Consider the following 21537-nt stretch of genomic DNA (forward strand, 5'->3'; position numbering starts at 1 on the left):
TGTGAAATATGTATCTTGCGTAGTATATAGGGTGAATATCATTTGAATAGAAAATGCCAAAATAAGACAGTGGATTTAGATGATGCTCAGTAAAGAAACTTACAAAAACGGTTTGGCTGAAGAAGAAAAAACTCCCTCTTGAACAAAAAATAAATAAAACATATGTGTATTTGATATCGTATCAGAAATTACATGTGTGCCTAATTAGCTAAATATGGGAAAAATATCAGCATATTTTATTTGTAATAAACTATTTGTACAGTATAAGGTTTAATTTCACCATGGTTTTCACTTGTCCTCAGACTCAAACATAGGCTGGACTCAACCCTGGAAGTATTACAGCAGCGCGCGCTCCCACACAGGAACGCGCACGCAAGGGCACGTTGTTGAACCACGTGATCATCTTGTAGGGTTATGGTTGGCAGTGTCGGCTTCTCCTCGTTGAACAACGGCGCGTTGGGTCACGTGACAGCATCTGCTGCTGCTGGCTGAGCGAAGCGTGTTAGCAGGTAAAATGAAGAATAGACATTTGTTGTTTTATTGTTTTCGAATTGAAAGCCGTTTGAACGACACAGTCAGCCTATCGTACAACTTGTACAGTAGTTTATAGAAAAACGATCGGTCGATTCAGAGAAACAGTTTGTCCTTTTCGGTGGTTACCTAACTAGCTAACTTACTAGCTAACAAGCTAGCGTCGTATCCGTAATGCTCATTGTATGCGGACGGGCCGTTCACATGCCGGGTCAGTTCGTTAACGTAACTGCTGATAGCCGCTGGAGTTAAACATGAAGGGGACACACGTTTCTTCGATACGTCCCCCCACACACAAACAGTATTACAATATCAGTGTAGATAAATGTTGATAACATCTCGTGTGTTCGTTTAGTTTCGGTTATGTTTGCTGCTGCTAACTTTAGCTACATGTAGCTTTGAGCGACTAACGTTAGCTTCTCTCTTGGTTAACACAATAGGGTACATCGTCGCACTTTGTTTATTATCTTTACGTGAGTCGAGGTGGCTTCACGAACCCAATCACAATAACGCACAGGTTAACTTACTATATAAAAAACACTGATACCTTGGCAGTATTTGTAATATTATATTTTAACGTTATGAACCGTGTGTGTATCGCACACGGAACAAAGACGAGGCAGGCTAAAGCTAGCCCGTGCTAACGTTAGTTGACAGAGCTAACGCTGATGTGAAAGTTAGCAGTGTGGCTCATATTTCCTTCGAGCTTCTTGTAACGTTCACCTTAATGCGTTTACGATTCCGTATGATCCGAGCCTGTCGACATAATTTGTTGTGTTAACAGGCTGACATGTTGTAACTTGTTAACGTTAATATTACTTGCTAAAATGAGTCACTTTATGTGGTGCAATCTAACCGACGGAACGTGTGTATGCTTGCAATTTCCTTAGACACAGCTCAGCATGGCGTTAAGCCCAATATATTTTGTGTTAGATTACTTTATACTTTTAGTCGAATTCCGAATCGCTGTCGCTATCTAAACGTATTTATTAGGTGAAGGTTATTATTCTTAATACCCTTAACATATGGTGGGGCATACTCGTTGTGTTTTTGTGTGGTAGACTGAGGGAGGGTTGTAAGTTGACACCCGGATAGTCCCCTCTTGGCTTGCTAAATTTAACCCGGGTGGTGGGGGGGCGACAGATGGGGTTATAGACTTACATGGTATACTTAACAACAGTAAGTCTCAGTCGGCTCTTAGTTCGTTTATTGTACTTGTATTCGACATTTATTCAGTATTATATTTCACATAGCGACTAACTCACAATTCTATGTCATTCAACTCTGCCTCTTCCTCTCTCCCCCAGATTTTTCTATTTTGTACATACATTGTTTTGTATATACTGTATATGATGACTTCAGTGGTCAGCAATCCAGCCCGAGGGCCTCGGGACAGAGCGCTGCCCGCCACCACACAGACAACACAGCCACAGAAACAGATACAGGTGAGGGGTCACTGTTGGACATTCACAGGTGAATCCAGGCCTCTCCTGTTCAAGTATTATTGTTTAATCTAACCAAAGGTTGCCTCAAAGTGATAAATACATTTTTAGTTAAAAAACGTTATCATACTGAATAGGGATGGAAAGATAAAAGGTATCACAGATTGCAATAAAAGCTAAACAAGTTAGGTCGATTGAATTCCCTTTTTTGTGATAATCGTGAATATCCTCAAATTAATGTCTTCAGAAAGCTTCTTTGCTTACAAGCATGGTATATAGGTGAAAACTAGTCTGGCATTAAAAGATAAAGGACAGACTCTGTCTTCTTAATGTATTGTTTTAAACTGAAGTCTGTTTCTCTACCAGGCAACAGCAGAACAGATTCGCTTAGCCGAAGTGATCTACGACAAAAATGATGCTGACTTTGAAGACAAGGTTAAACAGGTAACAGTCTTCTATATTCAAACTTAACATTTTGAACATTACAGCCCTCATTGCATCATTGATGATCTAACATAAGACTGTCTGTTTTTCATACTCAAAGCTGATTGAGGTAACTGGGAAGACTCAAGATGAGTGCGTGGTAGCCCTCCATGACTGCAACGAAGATGTAAACAGAGCCATCAATTTTATGCTGGAGAGCACCTCTGACCCAGTAAGAGTCTTATGTATACATTCCTGAACCATACTGATATGATACTTTTTATTATGCTTGTGTTTACATCTGTTTGCAATTCCTTTGGGTTTTGAAGAATTCACATACAAGTTTTTTTTTTAAATGTATTTAAAAATTCTTCTTCTCTGGTTTACCTCTGTCAGAGCTCCTGGGAGACAGTGGGGAAAAAGAGGAGCCTTGGGAAAGAAGGACCCTCAGAGATAAAGGAGAGCCGAGAGAAAAGGGGAGGAGAGAGAGAGGCTAGTCGAGGACGTGGGGCGTCCAACAGGAGGGGCAGAGGCATCAGTCGAGGGCGTGAAGGTACGCCTCTCTATATGTTTTGTGTAGCTTCTGCAGGTTCCCTGTTAGTTTGTTGAAATAATGTCCTCTCTTTGATGCGTCTTTCCTCATCGACGACTGTTTATTATCACTGTTATGTTGCTTAAAGTACGGTTGGTATATGGATTTGTCAACTAACCGTCTCTCCCAGATTTAATAAACTTTAATTTACCAGCAGCTGTCATTAAAAACCCCCACGTTATTTTTTTATTCCACTTTAGTGTTCACAATTTTAAATGAATCACTGTTTGTTTGTTTCCAGGTCGGTTAGAAGAGAATGGATTTGAGGTGGCACCTGGAGAAAGGGGGGGAGACCGTGGGCGCAGAGGGCGTGGCAGAGGTGAGTCATACGAGAAATTACACTCCTTCATAGATTATTTACTACATTGCCATTTGTTAGCAATGAAGCCAAAAGCTCACAGTTTGAGTATACAATTATTATGGAATAAAGCTGGATCCAAAGCTACAACCACATTTTTCAGATGCTCTTTTTACGATACATTAAAAAAGAATTAGAATGACTGCAGGCTAGAAACTGAAATGCATGCTTTAAGAACATTTAATAACGTCTTCTTGTCTACAGAGATGATAAGATAGGGTTTTTAATGTTTTGATGAAGTAGCTGGCAACACATCTATTTGTGTCTGCAGGCATTTAGAGTGTTGCAGCACTCAACATGTGTGGAATGTGCTCACTCCCTGCAGCTGCTTGAGTGTTTGGTGAGGCAGGTTGTCAATAGATAAAGAGATTGGAGAGATAGAAAGGGAGTAGGATCTGACTTGATTGGTTGGCATTTTGTGATAAAGAATGGTGAGGTTGATCAAGGCCTGGTTCAGAGGAAATGGGGTCAGATTTGTTGTTGTGCTTTTAACAGCGGAGAAAGGCAGGTATTCTTGCCACTTATTTAATATCTGAGTGTTTTAGCAGTTATCTAGTCGCTAAACCCAATATTCCCAGAGGTTCAATGATTCTGAACATAGAAATGCAGATCTTATGAGTTGTTCAGACAGCCTGTCAACAGTTACCTCAATAGCTCATGCTTCTTAATTTGTATCCTACAGATTGGTTTGGTATCAATTTCAGGCAGTTACCTGTGCTATGCTTTCATTGTTGAACAAAAAAGGGAAAATATAACTTAATATTAAAAATAAACAGACACATTAATGCAGGTATGCTAATGCTCAACAAAGATCAATGATTACAACAGATGATGTCATCTGGTTGTTTTGTTTCCTCAGGGGCAGGGGTTCGCGGTAGAGGAAGAGCAGCTGATGGCACCAGGTTCTCCGGCGAGGGAATGGGGTAAGAACATGTGTCAATTGTAATCTTAAGTCTGAAGTAGGATGAGGAGGTGATGATGGTAATAACAAGCACATATCTTAAAAAACAAACGTGTAGATGAATAACAATTCTGAATCTCCTCATTTATTAGCTACAGCATACCAGATGATATTCTCATTGATTTTATCTTGGCTCATCTACCTTACCTGTCTCCTCACCTTTCTTGTTGTCTTTTTTTCCACTGTCCACTTCTTTCAGCACCTTCAATCCATCTGACTATGGGGCTAACTCTCGAGCTCGCCAGGAGGCATGGGATGGCAATGGACCTGCCGAAGGATCTGGTAAGTAAAATATCAGAACATCAAATGTTTTGAAGCAGACTTTTAATTGGACTTTTTTTATTTGGTATCAAATTTGTTTCATATAGCCCAATATCACACATTTGTCTCGGGGCTTTCATGGGTGTACAGCAGACTACACCCTCTGTCCTTAGACCCCGAAAATGGACATTGGAAAAAGTAACCCCACAAAAAACCTTTGAAAAACGTATAATAACATTAAAACATGGCCAATATAAAATGCAAACTTATATATATTAAAAAAGCTATATATATATATATATGAATCCAGGAGGCTATCAACGATATCCAGGTGCTTCCAAAAAATAATAAAGTGGGCATCAGGATTGACCACTACAATGAGGCAGCCATTATTGATGATCCAGATGTTACCTTTTTAATACTGGCCAGCTAAGAGACACTCTGGAGATGCTTAGTTAGTAACATGCATTTAGGGCATACGAGTGCATACATTTAATAAAAGGTCCATCCGTTCGCTGTCATTGATCATTGTGGAGAGCAGGCAGACGTTTTCTATTATAGCAGCTATCGGATTGCAGGGCTCAACACTATAAATGGCCCGCTGGCCCGGAAGCACTATTTAGACACCCCGGGCCAGCATAACGTACTTTCCACTTGCCCGCTCGGGCCACTAAAAATATTGCTTTAAAAAAAAAAATGGTCCTATGGTATTGGTATTTTGACTAGCAATTGTGTTAAATGGTTTCGTTTATTAACGCTACAACATAGCTGTTTCGTGAGTCGCTTGTCGTTGTTGGGTGAAAAGCAAATGGCTGTTTGTTGCGGAGTGCAGCGCGAGCAGGCTCCCGTGAGCGGGAGCGCGCTCCTTCACTACAGACTATCGCGCCACCTAACCATTCGCCAAAATCCTTTTTAATACCAGTGGTAACCGGCCAAGCGTCAGGCAAAAAACAATCTTCAAATAAAAGAAAGTTACCGGAGGAGTGAAAGGAGAGTGACAGGGAACATGAGAAGAAGAGGGAGAGAAAGTTTCAGCCAGCAAACCCTTTTTATAATCTATCGATTAGATATATGATTCGAAAATTATAAAAGTAGGGTAGACATGTGGAGATTATCCGGCTGAACAAAATGTGCATTTATCAGAGGTTTGTTTTCCACAGACCTTATTTCCAGCTATTTTCCAAAACCCTATGGAGAAATCCATTACTTTTTTGTCGAGGGAACCAGCAGCTTACTTCCTGGTTTTAGGACGCGTCACTGCACCTCTCAATATTATGCCAATATAAACAAGGTCTTTAGTTGGCTCTGTACATCAATGCCGACCTATGCTGACAAGTAAGTAGAAAATATAAAGGTATTGGCGGAAATGTCCCAGCAGTTTAGGATAATGAAGGTTCTATTCAAATCAATTACATAGCCAATACATGTCTAACTCCTAATGACAGGAAGGCAGAAAGTGCATTATACAAATAATAATACTCATAATAGCAGACAATTTTTAACAATGACCACTATCATTATTTTAATAAACCAAATATGAACAATTTAGGAAGAACTGATGATTCAAATGTTGTAGTAATGTAGTTCGTGCATCAATTACTATTGCAACAAATGTGTTAATTTTCTTCATTAGTCGATTTTTTTTTGGACGAATGCTCCGGGCCAGTGGTTACAATGGTGAGGCCAGTGATAATACAATTCCACCGGCCCGGAGGGCCAGTGGCATTTTAACCTTAATGTCTACCCCTGGATGGAATCAATACATGGGCTGCACAGGTTGTCATGTCCGACAAGTAGAATCATAATGAAAAGGTAAAATGTGCCTATAGAAAACGGTTTATGCCACAATAGGATAGCAACAAGTAGTCAAGATAGTCAGTTTAGCTTCGGTTGCTAAGCTAACATCACCCATTTTATGCCAGAGAAACTTTCATAACAGCGTTGTGATGCCAAACAGCGGGCAGCACTTCAGCGGTCGGTAAATGCCGCTTAAGCACATTAATAAACTATGAACCACGGCACTCTGGAGAAAAGTATAAGTTTGGACTAGTCGTTATTTAATTTAATCTGGCTTCGTATGATTTAAAAGCAACCCGATCAGCGACCTGCCGCAGTCCCTCGTTGTTGTTGTGAGCGCCGCTGGGGAGAAAATCAGCGACGTAAACGATGACGTCATAACGCAGCAGCACCAGTCAGGCTCTGGGCGGTGTGAACAAAACGAGGGCTGAAAAGGAAAACCGGTTCCGGCATTACATTACTCTGCAAATGTGGATATATAAGGAAATGGCCTTTTTGCATAAAACATAGTTGTGTTAACTCAGTTATTGTGCAGTTGGGTTATTTGAATACTAGACTTTCTTACCGGATTACACCAGACATTTTAGAAAATATATTCCTTGATGACTTTGGCCTGGAGATAATGATGACGTTATCAAGCACATATCCTAATCTTTTATGTGGAAATAATCGACTGAATCTCATATTCTCGTGCTAATGTATTTTTTTAAAGGTTTTTGTTATCCCAGTTCAGCAGATAGAGCACTGAAGTTGTGCTAACCAATTGAGTACAATTGGTATTGTCATCCTTGAATCAAGCATTTATTCCTAATGGAAATTGACTAAACGATAAGTCCTCTCCCTGAACGCAGGACTCCATGGTGACCTCAGTAGCTTTTTAATACTGGCCAACTGCCAGCTAAGAGACACAACAACTCTAGGGATGCTTAGTTAGTAACATGCATTTAGGGCATACGAGTGCATACATTTTAAAAAAAGGTCCCCAAACCGTTGAACTCATAGCACTGAGTATGTGAGACCCCGGCAATACTAACCTGGCTGATTTCCTTGTCTTTTTTATCCTAGGACCATGGGCAGGCCAGGTTGAAGACTGGGCTTCAGAGGACTGGAATGAGGATGTAAGGCTAATAAATATGGCTCTGAATGGTTTCGGCTGCACAGCACATATGCCTAGATTAATCTGATGGATGCCTGTGTTTGCCCATGTCTTTCTTTTACAGTTGTCTGAGACCAAAGTATTCACTGCCTCTTCTCCTCCAGCCATCATCACACCTGGACAAAAGTAAGCCACCCTGCCCAAATGTGCATTCAACTTAATACACTTCATAAAAGAAATTAAGCTTTTTACACATCAAGCTTATTTTGGATAAACACTTTATTTGATCAGTTTGGTTATCTTTTCCTTTTTGACCCACTTCATTAAATTCTTCCTCTCTATTCCCCTCACTCTTTCTGCTCCCTTGTCCATTGCTTCTCCTCAGTGCGGACCTTGCTGGCCTACTGCCTAATTCTGGAGTGGACTCTGACTTGGGGGCCATAGTTGATGGACCTTCAGCTGAGGATTTGGGCCAAAGCCTGGTGTTTACCAATTCCCACCACAATGGACGCACTGCAACACACAGCTATGCACACGCAACAGCCAACAGCTACGCCCATGCCGCCTCGGCTAGTTCCACCTACGCACATGCTACACTGGTACAGAAAGCCACACGTACATGCACTTACACATGACAGCGCCAGCAAACACTTGTACATGGTATCAGTGTATTCAACTCTTGTTTTGTTTCTCTCATCCTACCAGTCCTCTGTCCTGGGTTCCGGGTTTGGTTCTCTCAATGCGCCTAAGCCGACCCCTGCCGCTGATGTCCGGGCGTCAGAGCCGCTCAACGGGCCTCGGCTCGGTCAGAGAGCTGGTCCGACGTTGGCATCAGCCAGCAACATCAGCGGTTCCAAAGACGCAGGGCCATCCCCGATACAGAACCCTGCTCCTGTCCCCTCTGCAGAAATCAAGACTCGGAGAGTGGAGAATGGCTCTGTTACTGCCCAACACAGTAAGTGGATGAGGAATCTAACACAACATTGTAAGACATGCCTATTACCTCTTTACTATGCAAGATGTACAGTGCACAGTAAAATGATAAATGTATCTCCATTCTCTTCAGTGGCCATGAAGCTTCAACCGGAGCCTTCAGCGGTGCTCAGCCAGCTGTCGCTGAGGCAGCAGTCCTCCAACCTCCCCAGCACAGAGCCTCTGGGCATGTTGCATGCTCCACAGGTCCCTACACCACCAGGTACGGCTGCATGGCGGTGGTATATTTAATAATTAATAGATATATGATGTAAGGCTAGCGAAGGTGAGGGCAACATTTGAAGTGTACCTTTTGCCGTTGTGTACTGTGATCACTGTGGACTGAAAAATAAAAGTATTTTAGTCTGCTATACAACTACCTAAGCAATTGTTTTTCAGTGCATCTGTAGAAGTGCAAACGCACTAACAGTATCTGTGCATTATCATTGTGTTCTGCTCTGACAATTACTTTGACTTTAACAAATGTGTTAATATTCTTTAGGTCATGAGTCCTCGGTCTCTCTTATGAGAGATGGAGCCTCTCCAGGAATGAAGTATCCAGGCATGGAGCCTTCCGTCACAGAACCCCCTCAGCGGCAGCTAAAGACACAGAGACGCAGAGTACCTCCTTCCTCAAAGGTAAGCGACTCTAAAATATGAAGGTTCTTATATGACAAAACAAGTTCTAACTTCACTGAAACAATAACAAAGGACTGTTACTTGTTAGACATAGTAGAAGCTGGAATTATTTTCAGTAATTGATCTGCTCTCGCATGCTTGACTAGACGATGTGACAGACTCAACAAATAGTTTCCTAAAGCTGTAAACTGAACTCTCGTGACTTTTATTTTTCACAATCACGGAGAATATCTTGTCAACAAACACAAAGGGTGCATATAAATATTCAATACTTTTTCGGTATATCCATCTCATACCTTTATTTGTTAAAGCCTGCTGCTTAAGTCATGGCAATTTATACTGTAACACATTCAAGTGGCAATTTGAGATATTTTGACTGAACATTGCCACTAACAAGTTAACGTCTACATTCATTTTTGGACTAAAGAGAACCTTGCACACACACTGAAACATCTGATGCTTTTATGTATCATACATGGTAGAAAAACACATGCAAAATAAATAAAATTGTTTAGAAAGTTATCAGCTATACTCAATTCCAACCTGTCTTTTCAGATCCCTTCATCGGCAGTAGAGATGCCGGGCTCAGCTGATATCCCCGGCCTGAATGTTCAGTTTGGGGCTCTTGACTTTGGGTCTGAGGCTGGTGGTGGAGCAGTAGACATGGGACAGAAAGAGTCGGCCAGGGAACACGCCCTGACTCAGGGCCAGGCTCCGGCAGCTCCTGTTCCCATGGCTGTCCCCACGCAGCAGCAGCAGAGCAGCCTGTTCTCCCAGCCAGGATCCATGAGGTTTGTGTGAGTTGTTTTGAAATGGTGTAAGGCACAAGTTACAAAGAGAAAACTGCTTTTATGTTTTAAATTAAATCAGTAATGATACATCCCACCATTTACTCCAGCACTACAGATTTAAACATATGTATCTAAATGATGTTACAGTATAACACAATTACTACCTGTTTAATGAAACTACACACACGTCTGTATGTATCTTTTATTTATTTCGTCCCCTTTGTTTCCTGGAGATAATGATGACGTATCAAGCACATATCCTAATCATTTTATGTGGAAATAATCGACTGAATCTCCCTTTCTCGTGATAAAGTATATATATATATATATATTTTTTTATCCCAGTTCAGAAGATTGAATTTAGCACAACTGATAACATTAAGATGGACTTTTTAGGTTACTTTCGCAATGTACTTTCTTTTTCTTATTTGGTTGCTTCTATGCAATTTTATGTTGGCTGTTTAAATGAAATCAGTAATAATACATCCCACCTTTTACTTATTTCTCTTTCTCAATGTTCTTGTGTATTCATCCATCTTTTCCCTTCTCTTGGTCCTGTGAACAGTGAACACATGAGCAGCCTACCCACCATGGGCGTCTCAGATCCCAGTTTCCCATCACCATCCTTGGGTTTACCCAGCGCCACGCCCTCCCCCTCTATGGGTCTTCCCAGTGCATCAGCTCCACCCTCTTCAGTCGCTCCTCCAGCCAACCGGGTGGACACCAGTGGGCAAAGGTCCCTGCCCCCTCATATGGGCTACTCTCAGAGCCAAGATGTTCAATCAGCTGCTTCTCTTACAGTGAGGACAAACCTTTTTCTCTAAGTGCATAAGGACCCCCCCTGAAAACGAGATAATCTCAAGGGGCTTATCCTAATAATACCTCTAATGACAATAGGATGTGTGCTAACTTCACTGTTATTTCTAGAATCTATCTACTTAAAATCTGACAGTACACTGACAGATAACAAATCAAATGATAACACGTTGATGATTTCTTCTTTTCATAGAATGGCTACAATGGCATGAAGACACAGAGCATACAAGACAGTAAGTACACTCAGCAACCGGAGTGGCCAATCAAATCCAATATGATATTGATCGCTAAATGCATCCGGTAGGAAATGGAAACTGTCCTTTTACTGAAAGTGAAGGATGCTTGATAAACACCAGGACATACTCAACCAATCTGTTTTTTTTTCGATTACTTGTCATTATTTTCTCTCACAATCAGCTTGTAACATCAACCCACAAAAATTGACATCAAACACTTTTTTTTTTTTTTTTCAGCTACGTCAGCATCCAGAACAGTGATGACTGAGTCTCCCATTATGACGAGTGACAGTGGCCACCACATCCCTTCCCCTGCAGTTACACCTTCCCACTCAACATCCATCCCCTCGCTCAGCAGGTACGGCATGGTTTAATGTATTGCACCTTGCACCTTGATTCATTTATTTTGTCTCTTTTTTTTTCCCCCTTGGAGATAATGATGACATTTACAAGCACATATCCTAATCCTTTTATGTGGAAATAATCTACTGAATCTCCCATTGTTCTGCTAATGTTTCCTGTGTAAAGTACCTTTATCGCCCTAATAGATTCAAGCAGGCTTACTGAATCCTTTTTGCTTTCTCTAGTCATGTGACCAGTGCTCACTCAACTGGATTGGCCCTTGCCACAAGCTCCTCCCTGACTGTAAGTGTTTGTTTATGCTTACACACACACAATTACTCTTACATTACTTTGCAGATATGGCTATATAAGGACATGGCATTTTTGCATAAAACATAGTTGTGTTAACTCGGTTATTGTACAGTTGGGTTATTTGAATACTAGACTTTCTCATCGGATTACACCGGATATTTTACAAGAAAATATATTCCTTGATGACTTTGGCCTGGAGATAATGATGACGTTATCAAGCACATATCCTAATCTTTTATGTGGAAATAATCTACTGAATCTCCCATTCTCGTGATAATGTATTTTTAAAAACTATTATTTTTCTTATCCCAGTTCAACAGATTGAGCACTCTACTGAAGTTGTGCTAACCAATTGAGTACACTTGCTATTGCCAGGCCACTCACCCTTGAATCAAGCATTTATTCCTAATGGAAATTGACCAAACAATAAGTGTCCCCCCTCCGAACGTACGACTCCATTGTAACCTCAGTAGCTTCATGGGGGTTGGGCCTGGCAAAGGATCGATGAGCGAAAACAGTTATTGTTTTAACTCAGTTATTGTGCAGTTGTGTTATTTGAATACAGGACTTTATTTTAAGCTAAGCTCTAAGGAAAACAAACAGTTGATTTATGAAGATATCATTACCTGATCTGAAAGACTGTAAGTGGTTACTTCCCGCTCACTCACTCTGCTCTTGTCCTGTAGCAGCAGATGAGTCATGAGGAGAGCAGCCACCTCCATGCCTTTTCGTCGGCCAGCCAAGCTGTCCATTCCATTCCCTCAATTCCTATGGCTGTCAGCAGTTCAATCTCCAATGGTATGCACCTATCTGGAGCACCAGGACTTACTCCTAACGGCACAGCCGCTGCGCTCTTAGCTGCTAGCAACCGCGGGGCCCCCCTGCTCACTGCCACCTCTGGTAAGCTCAATGTTCCCATCACCGTAACACAGGAACTCATTTACAAAAGATTCTTTCAAAGGAGAATGACTTCCTCATCCCAATTGCCTGTGGAATCAGGCACTTTAGACACTCATATTAGGCAGTACAGATTTAAACGAATGTATCTAAATGATGTTAAATTATAACAAAAGGACTCGCTGTTAAATGAAACTACACACACGTCTGTATGTATCTTTTATTTATTTCGTCCATTTTTTTTTCTGGAGATAATGATGACTTTATCAAGCACATATCCTAATCCTTATGTGGAAATAATCTACTGAATCTCCCATTCTCGTGATAATGTATTTTTCGTATCCCTATTCAGAAGATTGAGTTTAGCACAACCGATAACATTAAGATGGACATTTTAGACAACTTTCGCAATGTACTTTCTGTTTCTTATTTGGTTGCTTCTATGCTATTTCATGTTGGCTGTTTAACAGATTATCTTTCTCAACTTCCGTTTTTTGTCTTCTTTACTGTCATTTTCTGTAGTATTATATACATCCCAAGATAAGTAATTACTTAAACAATGTCCATGATTTAATTCAAGCCAAAAATCCGTGTTTGTCCTCTTCAGGTAAAGCTCCTCCCAACTTGGCACAAGGAGTGCCACCTCTCCTGGCAAACCAGTACATCATGGGCCCGGGGGGGTTGCTCCCTGCTTACCCGGTAACTATACACTTTCCTGATGTCTTTGATGTACTTGTTTGTGTATTCATTAGTTCCCTAGTGATCCAAAGGCTTGATTACTAAAAGGAATTGAAGTGTTGTATCATATGGAAACTGTTTAGCATCTTCATTCGGTCAATCTTAAAGAGCCATGTGTTTACCATTAGTTAATAAAGTGAAATGTGTTTTGGTTTTGACACTCTTTATTCTATAGAGCTTGTGTTGACTGTTTTAGTAGCTTCTGATCATAATGATGTCTATGGCACGCACTGATTAAAGCAGAGTAGATGAAAGTTGAGTTGGCAGGAAACCGTGAGGTTAAGTAGGTACTTCCATAGATGTGTATCCATACACAGTATTTTATTATCTCTAATTATTCTCCACATTATCTTTTATTTCGACAGCAAATCTATGGATACGAGGACTTGCAAATGCTGCAGTCTCGCCTTCCTATGGTGAGTCTGGTTATCCTGCACTGTACCCTGCTTTCTGGAAATCAACAAATTCCCAAAGGAGTCGGCTGGGATGTATTGATTGGCCACCTTTGGCTTTTATATTAATTTGTTTCTCTTTCTACTCAGGATTATTATGGTGTTACATTCCCTGGTACTACGGCTGCTATGCCTGGAAGAGAGAGCCTGGCCAATAATCCATATTCTGGTAAGTCCATTTTTAACACAATTACTCCGTTTTATGAAACGTATGTCTGTCTGTATCTTTTGTATTTATTTCGTCCCTTTTTCTGGAGATAGTGAAGCACATATCCTAATGCTTTTATGTGGAAATAATCTACTGAATCTCCCATTCTCATGATAATCTATATTATCACAGTTCAGCCGATTGAGTTTAGCACAACATTAAGATGGACATTTTAGGCTCTTTTCCTTATTTGCTTGCTGCTTTTGCTCATTTATGTTGGCTGTTCAACGGATACTTTTTTTCTCAACTTCCGTTTTGTCTTTACTGTCATTTTCTGTCAAGGTGAGGCAACAAAGTTTGGCAGGAATGATTCTTCATCTCCAGCCCCCCCCACCAGCCTGTCCTCTGCGGGGGTGCAGTCGCAGGCTCCACAGGCCGGAGTGCAGGGGCAGGGGCAGAGCCAGGGGCAGCAAGCTCAGAACCAGGCCTTCCTCAACCCCCCTCTGCCCCCTGGCTACGGATACACTGGTAAGGAACTGGGATGCCATTCTGTGGAACATTTTCAACCTTTGACTTAATTGACAACACCATTCTTACCGGATTACACCAGACATTTATTTGAACAAGAAAATATTCCTTGATGACTCGCTGAGTTAATTTGATCTCTGACGTTGTTTGGCCTGGAGATAATGATGACGTTATCAAGCACATATCCTAATCCTTTTATGTGGAAATAATCGACTGAATCTCCCATTCTCGTGATAATGTAGTAATTTTTTTTATGAGGTTCAGCAGATTGCGCACTTTGCTGAAGTTGTGCGAAACAATTGAGCACAATGAGTATTGCCAGGCCACTCATCCTTGAATCAAGCATTTATTCCTAATGGTCCCCCCGAACGCAGGACTCCATGGTAACCTCAGCAGCTTGATAGAATAGCAGCGAGGGGTGGGACTTCGCAAAGGATCAATGAGCGATGGGAATTTATCATTTCTTTTTGTACAGGTCTGCCGTACTACGCTGGTATGCCAGGTGTTCCCTCAGCGTTCCAGTACGGCCCCACCGTCTTTGTGCCTCCTGGTTCGGGCAAGCAACAGGGAATGGGCCTTGCCAACCCCTCCAATCAGTATCATCAACAGCATCAGCCCAATTACGGACAGCATGCATATGGCGCAGGTAAGACTGGCAGAAAAAACAAAAACAAAACAAAACAAGAAGGCTCCGGCTGTCACTGCACTGACTGGTGTTTCCAGACAGCCAGCACATCGTATTTTAGTCAATTAATGATAAAATGTTTGAAATCAGGAATTCATCCAGTTTTGATTTGATGCATCTTACTTAAACCTGTGCTTTGCTATTTGAACACAGGTTTATCTTAAAATATTACTGCAAAAATATCTCAATCGCACAAACTGTCACCGCCACTTGCCACAAGAAAAAGGTGGAAAGGTTACTTGATGGACTTCACCAGTTGGAAAAGTTCTGGTAGTGATTGGTGCGTTATCTGGCCATTCGCTTCCGTGTTATGATTCTGAAAAAGTACACAAGTTACTGTCTTGTAGAAGTTTTGGCGTAAGGACTCTTTGAATTCCATAATGTGTATTCCGAGACCTTGGAATGAATTAGGGGTGGACAGTGTAGAGGGAGAAAAGACCATTTAATTTCCAACCCTTTATACACCTTACGCTGCATGTGTGTGTGTGGACTTGGGCCTGTGTGTGTTTTTGGCTTGTGCTGCATGCATAGCTCAAACCCCCTGCTGAAGTTGGACACGGCTCAATATAGACACAGCTGCCATTTTAGTCAGGTTACCTTACTGCCTCTCTCTCCCCTGCCCCCCTCTCTTTTCTGTGCCCATCATCTTTCCTCTTCTTCTCTTCACCTTATCTCTTTCTCTTCTCTCCCTTTCCTTTGCTCGCTCTGCATCCTCTCTTCTTCTGTACTCCTGCTCCTCCTCCTCCTTCAGCCTTTGATGACCTGTCTCAAGCCCACGGTGGGGAGTACAGTAAGGGAGGGTACGGAGGCTCTGTCCAATCACAGGCCAAATCAACGGGCGGCGGCCCAGGGAAAGGTACATACACAACACATGTGCGCACACTCTAAAAGCCAGTCAATGTCAGTGGGCATTTCCGTGTCGGAAAAAACCGGATGTACTCACAATTGCAGATGATTCTACAGTCAAGAGTGTACTGGAGGGAGGTGTGTAAATGCACGTGTGTGTGACTGCACTTTGATGTGCATTTAAATGAATATTGGCAAAAGTGAGAGACATGCCTCTGCACCTCCTCACTTAATATGCTTCTTCCTACTGGCTGGCCCCCCTCTTACTAACAGTGGAGATTGAAATGTTTCATATTCAATTATCATCAGTGAAGTGACACAGTTGTACTTCTTCTCCCTTAACCCCCTCCCCTCTCCTCTTCTCTATATGGTTTTCTTTCCAACCTTCTTCATTTCAATCTTTCCTTTTTATCTTTCCTATTCCCTCCTATTATTCTGCTCTCAGCTCCAGGACTGTCAGGCTCAGGTAACAGTGGAGGCGTACCTGACATGGGAGGGTCAATCTACAGCAAAGCTCAGGTGAGTGACTTCTGTCATGTGGTATGCCTGTATTTAGTGCAAGACGTAATGCTTGTTGGATAATGGTCTTAAAATAACTCCTGTGACCCATTTAGCAAATAAGTCTCTTCATTGAAGCTAGAAAATACCTTCACATTATCAGCACATCGTTTTGAATTGCCCGTTTACTTATATTGTAAACTTTGGTTACAGTAGCATGTTTATTGAAAGCTAAATGAAATTAGCTCTTTTTCTGGACATGCTGTATTTGCAAATGTAACGTCTTATGTCTCTGTTCTCTCCAGTCATTTGACAAGCAGGGCTTCCACACGGGGACACCGCCTCCCTTCAGCCTGCCCTCTGCACTGGGGGGTGCGGGGCCCTTGAACCCCGGGGGGGCTCCTGGCTACGCCCCTGCTCCCTTCATGCACATCCTGCCACCGCACCAACAGCCCCACTCCCAGCTGCTGCACCATCACCTCACACAAGATGGACAGGTAAACCAAATGTCATGAATCACATTCTGCCTACCAGGGTTTTCACAACACAAATATGCCAAAAGAAAAGGTTAGGCCTAGTTGGGCTACTAAACAAGTAAACTCCTTTGCAATCAATTACCCGCCTCATGTTGTCTTAAATTCTTGAAAAAAAAGTTTCCCTTGCATAACTCCACAGTGAACGAAAGATTCCCAAAATACGTAAACAAGGGCCGCGTTGAACGATTGCAAAACATGCGAATGGTCGGTTTTTGTTTATAAATTCAACTTTTGTGGGTGAATTATTCTTTCAAATGTAATGGGCCTTTCTGAAGAAAATAGTCATGGATGGTTTGAACTTTAGTCAGGTCCTCTTAATGCTTAACGCGAAGCAGTCAGTAGCATCGGGACCAATTCTTGATCTATAGATAGATTTTTGTGACGTTTGAGTCCGTGAAAAGGTTCATGGAAAATATTCATAGAAGCAACATAAAATGTAATAAACCTGTTTCTCTTTTTTCACCATTATTGACTGAATGGCTTGTTTCCCCCCACAGGGTGGTCCCGGTCAGCGCAATCAGTCCAACAGCATGCAACAGAAAACCCAAGGCAGCAAGTCCAGCTATGGCAGCTCCCCCTACTGGGCCAACTGAGGAATGCTTTCCGCCCCCTCTCCCAGAAAAGGATGTGTGTGCGTGTGTAAAGCTAAAACAAAAAACAGAGACACACTACCTTCACAATGAGCAACCTTGGGCCTCCTCGTCCCGCTCCCCCCACCTCCACAAGTCCTCATAAGTCTTTTGGATTCTCTCTTCCTCCCCCATTTCAAAATTGGTTGTACATGTAAGATATTTATGTATGTATTTATATATATATATACTGTATATGTAATAGTAGAACATAAAATGTGGTTGCTGCATTTTATTTTTGAAGGACTTTTTGTTTACTTTTTTCAAAACTGCAGGAAAATATGTTACATTAAGACAGAATGAGATGGTAATTATGATGGTGAAGAGAAATTATCTAAAACTTCCTATAAGAAACCATAAAAAGGAAAAAGAGAGAGCTATAGCACTGATTGCGTATGAGGACATTTCAGATGGGGGTGGGGTTTATAATAACTAACTGCATCTGTCTAGTCTTTTTTCTTTTTTTATACATAACTTCCTGAATGACCAGGCTCATCCCACAAACTTAATTTTGTAGCTTCCTGTCGTTCCCCTCCTGCCTCTTCCTTTTCCGCTTGTGTCAGTTCCCTCCCTTAAAGACAGACCTGCCCATCTAAATTTTATATTTTTATTTAATTTTAACCCTGATTTCCCTCGAAATAAAAGTTCTGAGCAGTTCAAAATCTGACTTCTGAGTTTGTTTGTGTATGTTGTGCATGATAGTTTTTTTTCACATGGATTTCTTTTACATTCTTATACAGGCACACATTTTCTGATCTATGTATGCAATGGCAGAGATTTCAAATGTCAAAAACCTTCTGGCCACTCATCCATTTAGATTTACAGTTCATGAGGAAACAAAGAAAAGGTAACCTGAAGACTTTATCCAAATTGCTGAATTGCATGGAAACATTAGTATAGGTGCCTGTATATACAGCTCATACATTTATTTAAAATGACCGTTTCAAAATATTGTGTTTTTCATTTGTCAATCATTGCTTAAAGATAGATCTTTCAAATATTCACAATCAGATGTGACAAAAGTTTACTTCAAAATGTTTATATTTAACTTGAACCAAATCTGGAACAACATTTTTGATAACACTTAATTGGGATATCCTGCAACTCCACTTCCTAAACCCTTAGAAGATGATATACTATATGCAAAAATTCATTAACATGTCTACGTGTACTTGAATTACTCAACCAACCATTGCTATACAAAATAAATAATAGGTTGAGTGAGCAGTTAAGTATATAATTTATACCTTGTAACATTGTGGCTTATATGATGTCTCAACAGGCAGTTTAAGCAGACATAAGTTATATAATACACAAAGCTCATGCAAATTGATTAGATTTAATTTGCATTACTGTAGCTCCTCAGTGAACTAATAAGATGTTTGTTTTTTCCTTTCATGAACTGGTGAGAGGTTCTGCTGTAAATGTGCAGAGTTGTGTGAAGCGCTGAGGGAGCTGGGTATGTTTGATCCACGGGCAAATGAGCATTTTCTGTGATCAGGTTGCCATAAGGTTCTCTGTAATAGTCTTTTAAGCCCTTTGGCCATATGGTAACCCAGCTGGTGTGAGACGCAGGTGGCTCTATCATATGAAACCTGCATATTACACGATGGTATTAATTAAAAACTTTGTACAAAACCAAAGGAACGAAAATTAAACAGTTTTAACTCAATATTGGGAATGTATTTGTTCTTGGCTTGACTGCTCTTATAGTTTAAAAATAATTAAATATGAAAATAAGTAACAAGACAACTGGAGAATATAATTTGGCTTTCAGACTACAGCAATTAACCAAAATCACGTTGTCTTAGATGTAACGTATACAGCCATGCAAACCAAAATGTGAAAGAGAGAAAATGGTACACAAGATAAACTGGGATATCAGCCTGTTTCAGACCTAGCCCCATTTGCTTTTTTTTAGAGAAGTAGTAGCGCAAGAGGGAGGTGGATACAGTTTTGTCAAAGATAATGTTCTCTAACAGGTGGAGGGTAAATCTTCTCCTCCTGTAAAAGTGTAAAATGGCACAAATATGATAATATTGATAGGATTTAACCGTTAACTTATATTTGTAATTCTATTAGTGACCACTAGATGACAATATATAGCTATGTATCATGAAGCAAAATGCCGGTTCCATACCATACACAGCAGTCTTTTTTTTTTAAACAGGAAACCAGACCAGGTGGGACACAGCTCCCAGGTAGGCCTACAAAGAAAATAAGTAATTTCATTTAAAAGGTGATTTAGAGTGCATAACATTGACCTCTGTGCTGAGTAAATGCACAGTCACATTCAGTACACAAGAAGATGGGAGGCTGTGGCGCAGTGGATTAGTGCATTGGTGTTCGGATCAGGGGAGCACAGGTTCAATCCCCACTGCAGTCAGCATCTTGTTGTGTCCCTGGGCAAGACACTTCACCCCAAATTGCTCCTGTGGAGATTGTCCACAGTATTAATTATGTAAGTTGCTTTGGATAAAAGCGTCTAACAAGTAACATAATGGAATGGAATACATCATAGTAAAAAGTGCATTGCCAATAATACGCAAATTAAAGGAAGGCATGTAAAACATTTGATCTTATGTGTTGACATCTGTGTGACAATGCCTGCACTTGAGATAATGAAACCTGATAAACTCTTCTTACATTATTTGACTTTTTTCAAACTGTTGAATTGATACACATTACCATACTGAATGAGTCCATTGAAGATAAGAAATTATATTCCTTGTGGATGCAGGAGACCAAACCTTGACTTGCATTGCCATACCGCTCTATCTCTCTCTGTCTCCCCCTTCTTCCATCTCTCTACAGAATGTATAGTAAGTGTGTTACCACAGAAAAGCCTGTCTCACACTGGTATGTGTCTGACAAAGGAGAGGGCGAAGAGAAGAAGAACGGAATGGTGGTGATTGGAGGGAGATGCAGAGCAAAGAGGATGGAAAGTGAGTGAGTGGCAGGTGCTATTGTGGCCTAAGTGCAGGAGCCTACAGCTACAAGGTCAAAGGTCAAAGTGAAGTTGAAAGGTCAACCTTTACTCTCAGGAAGCCCACCCAGGGAGAGATACAGATAAGGGGGGTCATAGAGAGCAACTAGCCCGAGGCCATAACTGAAGGAACAGAAACGTACATGAATGAAAAAAGAGTGAAATCAAGATGCAGACTTGGTGAAACGAATGAAAAAACCCCTGAAAGAAATACAGGCTATAAAGAATGAATTCAGATTTATAAAAAAATAGAAAAAGTGTAAAAACATAAACAATCAAAGCAATAATCGTGAAGCAAAGGCTTACCCCTAAATGCAGGGACATTAAAGAGGTATGGAGAAGCAGTGGTTGATGGGTAATCGCAAGATGCCCTTGAATGCAAGATGGGCACACGTTTGATAACGCCCCTGGATGAGAAAATCACGTGGGAGGTTCTCCCCTTAAGATGTTGGGCTTGCTACTGAATGAACAAATTAGCTGTGTCCTTGGTGAATAAAGCTTCTTGGCTGCTGTTCCCAATTGGAGCCTTCCATTGTGTTGTATCCTGGGGGTTGTGTGAAGTTTTTTTTAAAGTTGTGTTGGGCCTAAACACGCAATGCACCAAGTTTTTTCATTGAAGAGGCGCAGGAATGCACACAGGAATGCCCCTCAGACTGTTTGTTGACACTCATGACCGATCCGCTCTCACATGTTGACAAAGACGTTTTGTTGGGGTTCACTCGGTTCACTCCCTGGAGAAACCCGGGGAGCAGTGAGTCTGTCACACAGGATATCGCGACACTTCGGACCTGAATGGAAATTGGGGGCCCTGGTTCTCAAGGTGGCCTCGTGACCTGGGTACTTGATTTAGACACTCAAATTAATTTCTTCTGTGTTTCGTCTCCTCCCTTTATTTTCTTAAAATTTCAAGCCCCCCCATCTGCCTGAATGGAGAATGATCACTGAGTGTTTTTTTTTTCTTATTCTCTTTCATCTCCATCTGGGGGACCATGAGATGTTCTTGTCCCCCTGTGTTGTGAGATGTG

At 41.2% G+C, this 21537-nt stretch overlaps 1 protein-coding gene across 5 annotated transcripts; it reads left to right on the forward strand.

The window, feature by feature from the left end:
- The first annotated feature begins 417 nt into the window (after positions 1–417).
- On the forward strand, positions 418–18193 carry LOC104952309 (ubiquitin-associated protein 2-like). Of its 5 annotated transcripts, none has more exons than XM_010779110.1 (29): positions 418–509; positions 1839–1976; positions 2340–2417; positions 2518–2628; positions 2793–2949; positions 3230–3307; positions 4206–4269; positions 4507–4589; positions 7431–7483; positions 7586–7647; positions 7847–8060; positions 8167–8416; positions 8528–8656; positions 8936–9072; positions 9628–9869; positions 10429–10663; positions 10873–10912; positions 11153–11273; positions 11503–11560; positions 12256–12469; positions 13074–13165; positions 13570–13620; positions 13747–13825; positions 14147–14332; positions 14808–14978; positions 15769–15873; positions 16309–16382; positions 16667–16858; positions 17395–18193. In XM_010779110.1, the coding sequence occupies exons 2-29, from the start codon at positions 1881–1883 to the stop codon at positions 17488–17490; spliced, it is 3468 nt and encodes a 1155-aa protein (XP_010777412.1). In that variant the 5' UTR covers positions 418–509; positions 1839–1880; the 3' UTR covers positions 17491–18193. The 5 variants fall into 5 exon arrangements, with proteins under 5 accessions (XP_010777412.1, XP_010777415.1, XP_010777413.1 ...); XM_010779113.1 differs by having other exon boundaries at positions 12256–12367; XM_010779111.1 differs by having other exon boundaries at positions 12259–12469.
- Positions 18194–21537: the final 3344 nt, after the last annotated feature.

This window comes from Notothenia coriiceps, unplaced genomic scaffold (assembly GCF_000735185.1).
Source record: "Notothenia coriiceps isolate Sejong01 unplaced genomic scaffold, NC01 NC01_scaffold00019799, whole genome shotgun sequence".
NCBI lineage: Eukaryota > Metazoa > Chordata > Actinopteri > Perciformes > Nototheniidae > Notothenia > Notothenia coriiceps.